At 36.2% G+C, this 12556-nt stretch overlaps 2 protein-coding genes across 3 annotated transcripts in view; one reads left to right on the top strand and one right to left on the bottom strand.

Moving 5' to 3' along the window:
• The window catches only part of LOC126970241 (dihydroxyacetone phosphate acyltransferase), a 37758-nt gene extending 28102 nt beyond the window's left edge, over window positions 1-9656 (top strand). The window contains exons 11-12 of one of the 2 annotated variants that reach the window (XM_050816051.1): window positions 44-165; window positions 8684-9656. In XM_050816051.1, coding sequence (XP_050672008.1) covers window positions 44-165; window positions 8684-8826 — 265 coding nt within the window. In that variant the 3' untranslated portion in view covers window positions 8827-9656. Of the gene's footprint in view, window positions 1-43; window positions 899-8683 lie in introns of those variants that run through there. The other variant, XM_050816052.1, reaches the window with a different exon arrangement.
• The window catches only part of LOC126970230 (alpha-mannosidase 2), a 44235-nt gene continuing 38597 nt past the window's right edge, over window positions 6919-12556 (bottom strand). Inside the window, exon 21 of the mRNA XM_050815997.1 lies at window positions 6919-10457. Within this exon, the coding sequence (XP_050671954.1) occupies window positions 10299-10457 (159 nt within the window). The 3' untranslated portion in view covers window positions 6919-10298. The remainder of the gene's footprint in view (window positions 10458-12556) is intronic.

Genomic DNA, 12556 nt, shown 5'->3' with positions numbered 1-12556 from the left:
TGACCTATTCTGTGTACATAATATCATTTATTTTAATTTCCAGAGCCAATGATGTGCTGTACGAAGCAGTTCCTGATAAGCTGCGGGCGTACCGACAACTAGTCCAGTCGGTGCTTCCCGATATGAACATTGTGCTTGCTAGCAGCGCTGTCATATTGCAACACTGTGAGAAATCACGCCTCTAACATGACTGAACGCATTTAAATCATCATAATCATCAGCCGGTAGACGTCCACTGCTGGACAAAGACCTCCCGCAAAGATCTCCACGACGATCGGTCTGCGCTGCCCTCATCCAACGTATTCCGGCGATTTTACCAGATCGTCTGTCTTGTGGGGGTCTACCAACACTGCGTGTTCCAGTAACATGGTTGTCATTCGAGGTTTTTTCTGTCCCAACGGCCATATGTGCCCTGCCCACTGCCACTTCAGTTTCAGCATTTACATAAATGGCTTAAATTAACTCGTTAATTTTCATTTCGTATCTACAAAGGCGTGTTCATGACCTACGCTCGGAGTGATATCATGATGAAAAGAAGTTGTTGGGTAGAAAACGCGACATTTATCATAAAATACATTTATGAAAAATATTATGAACGGCGTATCTACGGTGTTTTAAATATTTGAGTCTGACGTTATAAGTAATGTGTTCATATGAGTCAAGACAAGAGTGGTCATTTCAAATAGGAGCGAGATAAAAAACGACAATACTAACCGCGCCTAGGTTGTGAACGCGCCCGTGCCATATGCTAAACAATATGACAGATGAAACGAAAAAGCTGTATAAATTCTACTTACTTATATATAACTAATAGTTGACCCGACAGACGTTGCAACGTCTGTATTTATTAACAACGCGTTGTTCTATACATAATAAATAAAATACTGTTTTTTATTTATATTTGAATTTGTCAATAAGAAGCCGTTAATAAAATACGTTCGCATACAGGGGGGACGGGGGGGGGGGTCTGGCTGAGTGTGACAAGATGTGACAAGTGGGGACGGGGGGTACACGCAACGTGACGTTCGCCGTTTATTATTTTTTGACATAAGCGCTGGCGCGACTCTAGCGGCGTTGCGATCCGTCAGAAAGTGTGACACAGCGTGACAATAGGGGGAGAGGGGGTCAAAATAAGCTGATTTTAGGGTGACGTATTTTATGAACGGCCCCTAATATTTCATAACATCAAGAATTATTATGTAAAATATGCTTCGTTTTGTTATAATGGTATTGTTTCACAGCAGAACTGTCAAACTTCAGGATACTGGGTTTATATATATAAAGATATAAAGTGTCAAAATGACAGTGTGTCAATGTTATATGACACTAAACGGGTATAACTTAATATTATTTTAATTATTATAATCACATTGAGAAACTTGTCAAAGTTATTACAGCTAACTAATGTCATTCACCACGTCAAGTGTAAGTTTGCGTTTCATTGGGGGGCTAGTGACGCTTAAGTCTTAGAAAATTATACGCCTAGATAGAGCCTCTTGCTGCTAGACAGTCGATGAAAACAGGCCAGGTTGAATATAGTGTGCGTGACAAGCTACATCTTACACTTGCGATTTTAATGTCACGTTGAGTTAGTGCATTACTCAAAATAGAGGCTTTCTCTCAAGCTCTACTTATTTTAACGTTTTGACAGCTATCACTGTCTATCTAGACGTATAAATAAAATTGGCATAAAGTTATACCTTAGAATAAACCAAGAATATGCTAAATGTTTACAAAAATACATTTAACTTATGATTGGCTTATTCGGACGTACAACGTTTCCCGCGTTTAATTGGTAGGCTGCCTGATATTCGGATATAATTTCTGCAGTGTATGCACTGGTTGCATCCCAGGCTACTTCAGAAGTAAGCATTACACTACCTACTGTCTTCTAGAATTCGTCCCGAAGGGTTATGTATCGATGGCATTTAAAAAATACATGATTCTCATCTTAGGATGCGTCTGTGTAGTTTGGGCAATCTGGGGAGTCCTCGTGCTTACTCGAAGTACTCCAGCGTTCTTGCCATCGTTGCAAACTCCTCTGTTTTTGTTTGTTTTTGAGTTCAGCTGGCAACATTGAGGTTTCCATCTTTCGTTGATAAAACATCGCTATACGTTCTTCAGCCTGTATGTCTGGGGGTAGGGTTTCTGCTATGACAAATGCAGCTTCGCCCGAGACTGTACGGAAAGCGCTCGCTACGCGCAGAGCACTCAGTCTGTAAACCAGGTGTAGACCAGGTGACTGCTCCCTACATCAGTATTAACGTAACAACCGATGTAAGAACCCTTCTTCTTTTTTTTTGGACCTCCTACATTTGGCATGAGCCTAGCTAGCTTTGGTACCACGGCAGACGCTTTGTCTGCAGCATACTCGGCCTGCTTCTTAAAATTTAGGCGTGTGTCTATCATCAACCCGAGGTATCGTATGAAAGGTTGAGAGGTGATCTCGTGGTTTCCTACTTTTAAGGATACTGTTTCTATCCTTTTCCTACTGGTGATGAGGACGGCTTCATCCATCTACGCACTACAGCAAAGGTCTCATCAAATCTACAATTAATTTCTTCAATGTATTTTGATACGATGACAATTGCCAAGTCATCTGCAAAAGCAACAAGTTCTGTACCGAGTGGAAGATCCTGTTTTAATACCCCATCGTACATGTTGTTACAAAAGAGCGGGCCCAACACAGAGCCTTGGGGTACTCCTCCTATGATCTTATACTGGAATAGGTCAGACTCGGTGTCATATTCCAGGACCGTTTGAGAAATAGCTGGCCACGATTCTTTGAAAATACATCGGGTCATTCAATTCAGCGAGACGGTTCATGATGAGGTGTGTGTGTGTGTGTATGTGTAGTAGTAGTAGTTAGTTTAAATATACCAATTTACGAATGTCGTGTTTTCGATTTATAGAGCAAATAATAAAAAAAAGTGTGAATATAAAGATAAATATTATTTTCATGCTTAATTTGAATATTGCTCTCAATCTTTACCTCAAATTTTTTGGAAAATATATACTTAATATTTATTTAATTAATAGACAAGAAACATTACAAGAAACCATTTTTTTACACGCCAATTTATACTTGACTTGCTGTAAAGAGGCTCTAAGTAAGATGATAGACGAAGAAATAAAGTTAATACATTATAAATTCGTTACTTCATAATAAAACTAAAAGACATTTTTCACAATGATACTCTGGTAATTATTATGTACCTACGCATTTTTTTAATGAATCTGAACCCTACTCAACTGTGTGAGATTATTTAAATGAATAAATTGAATGATTTAAGATTGCATAGTTTAGATATTTACGGATTTTTACAAAAAGAATATTTAAACATGGGACGTTCTTTGTTAAATATGGAAGTGTTAAATGGACTTCTTTTTCTATTACAAAATAGTGTTTATTGTATGCTTAAATAAAACATCGTTAAGCACAACATAAACTGAAGTGTATAGGAACAATTAAAGGAATGGAACGTAATTTTTGACAGCTGTCATTTATCTGTCATCAAATAATCAAAATCTTCCATATTATGAATTTATGATCTATCCGTTAGACACACCTTAGACAAACTTCAACGAGTGTTTAAATATAAGCAATGTCTAAAGATAGTTGAACGCTAAACAACAGAAAGACATTGATTTGTAATAGAACTTTTTAAAACAAGTGTTCAACACATGTTTAACTTTTTTGTAATAACAGATTTACTGTCTTAACGTGTACACTTGTAGTACGCTCGTTTGTCCTCCATTAAAAAAAACGATCAAATAATAATGTTAGACTTAGGGTTGTGTTATGGGTGGAGGTAAACACTTAAATTTGTTAAGTTCACCTCAAGATGATGAAAATAAAGTAATCAGGTGTTTCTTAATTATGATATTCGTGCACAACAATAAATTACTAAATTACCTACGTTCTGCGAGTCAGTGAAATTTATGAAAAACGCTAGTTGAGTCAGTATGGTTCCTTTCCCACTTTTATTTTAATAGGTTGGTGAGACATTCCAATATTAATTCTCCGAGTGAAGACGTGATGCGATCTGATGAGAATGGTATCGCTGTGGGCTTCATCTTAAGTCTTTATGATATGTGACGATACAGATTATATTGCAACCGTTACGGTAGATTAGCCAATGTGATTATTTTTTCTTGTCCTTCTCTCTGCATGGAAAGATAATAATTAGCTTATTTAGATTTGAGTTAATAACTTTATTAGCGTTTATACAACACTTTAGGCTGCATTTAGTGCTCGACCCTGGTCAGCGCTGACGTCGGTCAAGCGTAGCTATAACAGTGAAAACATATGTATAAAACATATCGCGTTCAATTCAGCGCTGAAAAATTGTTACGCGCGGATAACTAACGAGAATCGTCGGTCGGTCCGCTGATGCGCTATAGCACCAATTTAGTGCGTACAGTGCGATACTGACCAAGGGACCGACCGTACGCGCGTTCGTAACATCGTTATCAAATATCGTGAACAATAATTCGTGTTCTGGCATGTTCGAATTATTAACGCTCTATAATAATTTGATCAACATGATATATTCTCAGTCTTTTAACCCGTAATCGTGTGCGTACGTAAGTTGTACGCACATATTAAAGAGGTTAAAAATGAATTCATTTTTCTTCGCCATTGTACACGCGCAATCAAGTTTGCTGTCAGCTGAGCACTAAACGCAACATGGTCATTGCGTACGGTACGCGATACGCTCAATCGACATCAGCGGTGACCGTCAGTCGAGCACTAAATGCAGCCTTATAATTTATTGGATACTATCCATTGTATTTCAGGATTTGTTTTACCAAAGTAATTAATAAGCTATACCAGTTACCAGTCAGAAATGTGTTCAAATTAGTTATTGTGTATTTGTTAGTATTAAAACGTTAGGAATTATTTACAAAACTGTGATAATTCACTAGAAGACGCTTGCTTGTATTTATAAATGGTATTATTTGTTGGTTCATTGTTAATGACATTTTGTTATCATTTCTTTTACAATAAATAATGATTAAATATATGGATGTCTTATTTCTACTAAACATTCCTAAATTGGGATCTGCTTTAATGTTTTATAAGCCTGGTTGCCTAAATACACCACACGACGTATATTTTTCTTGTTAATTTTGGTGAAAAAACAAATGCTGCTAAAATCGTTGTAGTGATAATAGTATTTATTCTTTGCTATGGACCACTAACGATTTTCGAGAGAAAAAAGCCTTACTTTGTTATGACTTTTATAGAAAACTGTAGGAACATAATATATTTTATTTTCACGCACCAAGTCAAATGCGTGTGTGTGTCTACTAGGGCACAAACCGAAATGATATATAGCCGATGTTAAAAATAATAAAGGGAATGTATTCATAACATAACTTATGAGGCCATGAGAACCATTTATTCCAAACTGGTTATATCACAATGAATGATTTTTACTGGAATTAGCATTACATCCATTGTAACTTTGATTATTTAAAAACCAGTGGCGTAATAGATAGAAACGTCGACTTTGACCTCGGCATCTCCGCTTCGATGCTCGCCCGAGACGTTTCAGCGTGTTTTCGAATTTATGTGTAGGTAAGTGTATTAGACGCTTTAAGTGCGAGTTGTCTTTTTTTATGAAGCATGACGCTCGGGATTCTTGAAAAACCCTAAAATTCTGAGCGGCACTATAATTATTGCGTTCGTCACCTTGAGACGTAAGATGTTAAGTCTCATTTGCCCAGTAATTTCACTAGCTTCTGCGCCCTTTAGACCGAAACAGTAATGTTTACACATTACTGCTTCACGGCAGAAATAGGCGCCGTTGTGATACCCATAATCTAGCTGGCATCCTGTGCAGAGGAGCCTCCCACTGGTAAAAAACTGTCTGCTGTTACAACGGTGTATGAGCCGAGGTGATAACATAGCATGGTAGGTGACCTGTATGTATGCTTGATTATCCTCGTTGCAAAAAAAGTTTATAAAGTTCAATGATTATTTCTCATACCTACATAATATATACTAAGCGGGTAGCAGCAAGAAATACGTTAGTTATTATAACGCCGGGTACTCACATTTTTTTTTATGCAAAACGTATATTTCGATCTAATTGGTAGAATAATTATGGTTACGGCGGAACTGCTGAGGCGGCGACAAACTCTTGATACATCATTGACACGTGACACTAATAGTCCATCAATCTACGTTTGGGTCTATGATTCCCTAATTCACGACACACTACTAACGACGTCGAAATATTCGGGTCTTTTTGTTGTATTTTTACAGCAGAGTGATACTCCGGGATTCCATACTTGCCCTAGTCTAAAACCATATTTCCTATTAAACTTCTTAGAATATTTTATTATTTCAATATCGAGTTTAACCCCATATTTTACATGTATGTGATAATTGGAGATTTAATGCTTGATTTTATCGGAAGGAAGCGTCGCATTTAAATTCAACTAATGTATCCAAGTGCCTGTTTTAAATTAGTAAGTATAAATTCTAAACACACTTTTAAGGCTATGCAACAAACACGTCTTTACATCATGACTTCAAATATATAGGTATTTGAATCAATCTATACTAATATTATAAAGCTGCAGTGTTTGTTTGTTTGTTTGAACGCGCTAATCTCTGGTACTACTGGTCCGATTTGAATGATTCTTTCAGTGTTGGGTAGCCCATTTATCGAGGAAGGCTATAGGCTATGTTTTTTTTTCAAAATTTGTAACACAAGGTGTAAAATCGAAAATCTATTTTTGCGTGCGCTGCAAAAACTATTGACAATAGAACAAAATGATGTACAGGCTATAATATAGGCAATATTTTACTACTTATAAAACTATCGCGTGAATTATACTTTATATGGGAAAACAACGTTTGCCGGGTCAGCTAGTGTATTATAAAACTACAGAAAAAGAAACACATTCTTATTAAATATATTTTATTGTACATTAATATATTTACAATAATAACACAATCACAACATATAGTAGGTGCCGTAGTTTACAACCATTCTACACATAAATATCATATTCAAAATTATTATTACTTAGTATAATGACTATCCGAGATCAAATAATTTTATTATTATGTATACAGAAAAACTGTGAAATATAATAAAATAAAACTTTAATATATAATAGATATTAATATGAGTTTTTGTTACTTGTTATTTATTATGCTATATTGTCTATGGAATTATATATTTTATTCTTAGATAACTCATACGTCTAGACAGCGCCTCTTTTAAGGGTTTATTACTTTACGGCCGTTCCCAATATACTATCTACAGATAGAGATACATTATTACCTTCTACTTTCAGCAATTAATTAGCTGTCAATAATCTGAAGCTGTCCCAATATACCCGATAAGTCATTCTTTTCGCCTTATATTGGGACGCGTGACTTACAATTTTCATACAGTTTCTATCGCTGGTAAGCTATACGTCGTCCCATTGCCAACAGCCCGTACGGATAAGGTGAGATACCTTCGATATGTTTATTAGGACAGAAAAGTCAACGATAGTTACGATTTTTATCTCAAGTAGGCCACAAGCGGAAATAGACTGAATATTAGGAACGGCCGTTAGTGTGATGTCTTACACTCGCGATTTGTTAGTGTTTAAGTGGGCGAGAGGTTAACAGTTCGCCGCTATTATTTTCGACGTGATCACAGCTGTCAAAGTCTATCTAGACGTATAAATTATATAAGATATCATTAATTCCATGCATATTGTAGTTTTTATATGCTTTATATTAGCTTCACCTGTATGTTTGTATGTTTGTAACCGACTTCTTTGGGCGCGATTTTGACCCACTTTAAACGGCTAGATTTCGTTCAAACTTTGTAGATTTATCGAGGACCGATGACATTACACTAATTTGACTAAAAATGAAAAATAAATAATATTTAAAAAAAAATGTAAAAAGCACGCTTTATATAATATTCAACTAAAAAATAGAAAATAAATTTAAATTGAAAATAGTGAAAATAAATATATTTTATTGTAAAAAAAGCGTGGGGTGCTTTTTTAGATATTATTAAAATAATAATTCTTCTACACCCCACGCTTTTTTATATATAGGTACATACAACAATTAATACAGGAGGTAATAATTACAACCTGAAGTGAAATATAATATAGATGCAAAGTTTTTTGTAATAGTAATAAATAAGGAGTAAGCTCATGGTCACTCAGAGGACAATGGAGAGGGCTATGCTCAGAGTATCACTGCGAGATCGCATCAGAAATGAGGAGATCCGTAGTAAAACCAAAGTTACCGACAAAGCTCAGATGGTTGCAAAACTGAAGTGGCAATGTGCAGGGCGCACAGGGCAGTTGTGGCAGTAAAGTCCTCGAAAGGCGACCATGTACCGGAAGACGTAGTGTTGGTAGGCCCCCCACAAGATGGACCGACGATCTGGTCAATATCGCCGGAATACGTTGGATGAGGGCAGTGCAGGACCGACCGTCATGTCGATCTTTGGGGGAGACCTTTGTCCAGCAGTGGACGTCTTCCAGCTGAAATCGATTAAATGAAGTAGATGGGTGGTGCTCTATTGGATACTATTAAAACGGATTTAATAGTATTTAATTAGGAATTTGACTTTATTCACTCGGAGCGATACATAACGACCCAGTCTGTTTACAACACGCGCTCATATTTATTCTTAATATTTATTTTTAGCCTGCTGTGGGCGGTCCATTGAACGAGTGTATGAGACGGTAGAACAGCAGGGAAAAGTGGCGAATGCTCGTGAGGCGAATCACATCTGCCCCAAAAGATGTCACATCGTGATGACCACGACCGTTCTGCCAAGAGTGTTATGAAGAAGAAGATGAATGAAAAACATCTTGTTTTAAATTCTTGTAAAAAAAAAGTAGAAAATAAAATAAATGCACACTAAGCCAGCCTATGTCCATATAGGACTACAGAGAGGTCCGACTGAGCCTTGACTCACCGTTTCGCTATGATGGTAACTTATATTATATACTTATAATCAGTTGACACCCAAAAAAAAGTACCTACTATGCATAAAAGTAATTTTCAACAATTTATAATCTAGATACACTAAAATTAAAACTTAAATAGGTTAGTAAAATATAATTAACATTTTTTTATTTGTAATTAAAAATGAGTTTTCGTGATGATAGTAGATAAATAATAGATGTATATAAAGGGAGAGGTGTGGTTGGTGCAGAGAGCTTGCATTTCAAATAAATTGGAAAAACAGTTAAAGCTTAAACAAGACGAGGTAATTAAATATGTTCATTTGTGATGAACTAATTACAGCAAATGAAAAAAATAACGTCATTACAAAATAATCATACTGCAAGTTAATAAACTCCGGGTACAAACCACCTGCTGAGATGTTTTGGCGCCAAACCCGCCGCTGGCCAATCGGGACACTATATCTACATGTGTTTACAATAGTCCAGGTTTTATTATGCGGTTTATGTTACGGGTTGCTAGATAAACAAGCTTGGTCATTGTAAGCAAAAAAACGTGATTTATGATAGATTCGTGCTGTGATACCGCCGCTCTTTCAGAGTTGAACAAGAAATTTTGAATATTTTACTAAATCATGATATGATAATGAATATGATATGATTTCTTTAAAAAAAATATTTTTATTCCAAAATAAAATTTCACAAAATAATATTGTGTTATATGTTATTAACAAAAATGGCCGCCGCCAGCTAAATCCAAATAAATACTAATATATTTTGTCTACAAAAGCGTTGCGCTTTGTTTTATAGCTCTTAGAACCAAGAGCAATTAATAAAACACCCGATAAAAAATTCTCTCTGGTATTAATAACTCGCGAACATTTTATACCTAATCGGTGTTATTAATAAATGCGAAGTAAAGTTATTCCAAAATAAACAACTTTTCGTCTTTATCTCACCTTTGTCACTACATAATTACATGACAGGGAGAAGTAATTTTAAACTTGGAGCAACTTTACACTGTGTTTATTAATAATACAGCTTCGATATCACGGTTAATTCCGAATATTTCAGTGCAGTTTCCAATTATAGTTTATTCGTATTTTAGATATTATTTATTACCGAATTATACAAATTGGATTCCATGGAGCCACTACTGGAGAGTTGATCACATGTACCACGATTTATGAACAATGCGGTATCGAACGGTTAACTCGGCAGTTAGATACGTCACTCCACTGATTATTGACAAAAATAGGTCCTACAATGTAATCCTATTTGAAGGACACTTTTTATCTACAGAAAGTTTAACATCTCCCCTCAACATGTAGAGGTACCGTCGGCACATTCGTTTATCGTTGTTTAACCGTTTGGTTCAGAAACACAGAGCGCACCTCCATGGGACACAGCTCGAGCATTGCGGCCGGCAGCGCGTCGCGAACGTGGACGAACGTCAGCGAACTGTCGAGCACTCGGTCCGGGTCGACGTCCACTAGGTCCGTTAGCTGGATCTGTGGACAAAGAGTTAAATTATAAAGTATACTAAAGGCACTAACATATAATACAGGATCGCATTTTGTTTATGACAATAAGGGACGAGACGAGAAGGACGTTTAGCTGATGGTAATTCATACGCCCTGCCCATTACAATGCAGTGCCGTTAGAGATACTTGAAAAACCCAAAAATTCTGAGTTGCACTACAATTATTGCGTTCGTTACCTTGAGACATGTTATGTCTCATTTGCCCAGTTATTTCACTAGCTACGGCGCCCTTCAGGCCGAAACACAATACTGCCTTTTTTTTTATGGAATAGGAGGACAAACGAGCGTACGGGTCACCTGTTGTTGAGTGATCACCGCCGCCCACAATCTCTTGCAACACCAGAGGAATCACAGGAGCGTTGCCGGCCTTTAAGGAAGATGTACGCGCTTTTTTTGAAGGTACCCATGTCGTATCGTCCGTGAAACACCGCACAAGGAAGCTCATTCCACAGCTTTGTAGTACGTGGAAGAAAGCTCCTTGAAAACCGCACTGTGGAGGACCGCCACACATCCAGATGGTGGGGATGATATCCTAACTTGTGGCGTGTCGTGCGAAGGTGGAATTCGGCGGCAGGAATCAGGTTAAACAGCTCTTCGGAACACTCCCCGTGATAAATGCGGTAGAAGACACACAATGAAGCGACGTCTCTACGCAACGCCAAGTGATCCAGCCGTTCACAGAGCACTGGGTCCCCGACAATTCGAATGCTTGCACATTACTGCTTCACGGTAGAAATATACCTGCTGGCATCATGCGCTATGGAGCCTCCCACTGGACCATCCCATCTATTTTCGAAATTAAATGGTGATTTAGTTCACACGTTCTTAGGGGTAGGTACAGAAAAATCTAAATGGTTTTATAAAACATTTTATACTGAAATTTTTTTACTTTAATCAGTAGTCAGAATAAACTAGGCTAGGCGCGTCTTGGGAATAAGTAAGAATTTTTTTAACGAAAGTACTGAGCGTTACTTCAGTAAGAAAAAAATCAAATGAACAATTTTAACCGTTATCTTACTAATGTAATTTTACCTATCAATGGTTTTAAAAAAAAATATTCAAATTGCTCAGTAATATTTTTGAAAATTCCAAGTGTTTTTGTTTTTCTATTACTATTACTTTTGTAAAAAATAAAAGTTCCCAGAAATTTTATAAGACGTTTGCAACCAAAGAGGATGTAAATACTACACAATAAGAGACGGGATTGCCTAAGTAAAAATTTAATTTAGTTTAGTATGAAACGTGCAGTGATTTGACATAAGTTTGAAATAGTAGTAATTTCAGAATGGCGATTGGCGACGACGGATAATATAATATAATTCGGCCAAGTTTGAAAGCAAGCAGTTGTTTAAAACGTAGTGGATTTCGGCTATCTCCGTTTTTAACAAGATTATAAGCCGTCATCTGTCAATCTATCAATGACTTCATGTTTCATACAATGGAGTGAAAAGCTTTTTTCTAAGAGAGTTTCGCTAGGCTGTTTGCGAAATTCATATTTTTTTTTGGTTTCGTCCATTATTAGAATAGGCATATTGTTGGAGCCCATAAAGCCAACATATTCTATAGTATTTAATAACAACATTTTATTGATATGTGCTCATAATAATCTTCAATTTATTATTCTCAATAATTTTTTTAATGAAGAAAATTATAACTGTATTAATGACTTTTGTATAGGATATAGAATGATAATAATAATCAGTTAAATTAAATGGCGGAGTCGCAGGAACATTTTAGTCTTTCATTTCATAAATTAAGAACAGGTTCTTATAATAACTGTAAAAAATGTATTTGTTCATTTTTAATGAATAAATAATAACAATATAACATTAAATCATTGTTTGTAAAGTATAAAATCTCACTTGTTAAAATAATAATTGTAAAGGGTTTTTGTTTATTTTAGGTAGAGAAAATGCCAACTTTACTCAAAAGATGAGGTTATATCGTCAGCGTTTGCTAAAAAAAAATAGCATACCAAAATAGCTGTGCTCCTAGCTCGTGAGCACGGCTTTAATTACTGTTTATATAATTAGGGTAGTTCCGGGGTAGTTGGCTATAGTTATTTTT

The sequence above is a fragment of the Leptidea sinapis genome, chromosome 20, assembly GCF_905404315.1.
Source record: "Leptidea sinapis chromosome 20, ilLepSina1.1, whole genome shotgun sequence".
Classification (NCBI taxonomy): Eukaryota; Metazoa; Arthropoda; class Insecta; order Lepidoptera; family Pieridae; genus Leptidea; species Leptidea sinapis.
This window is presented reverse-complemented; position numbering and strand designations above follow the sequence as displayed.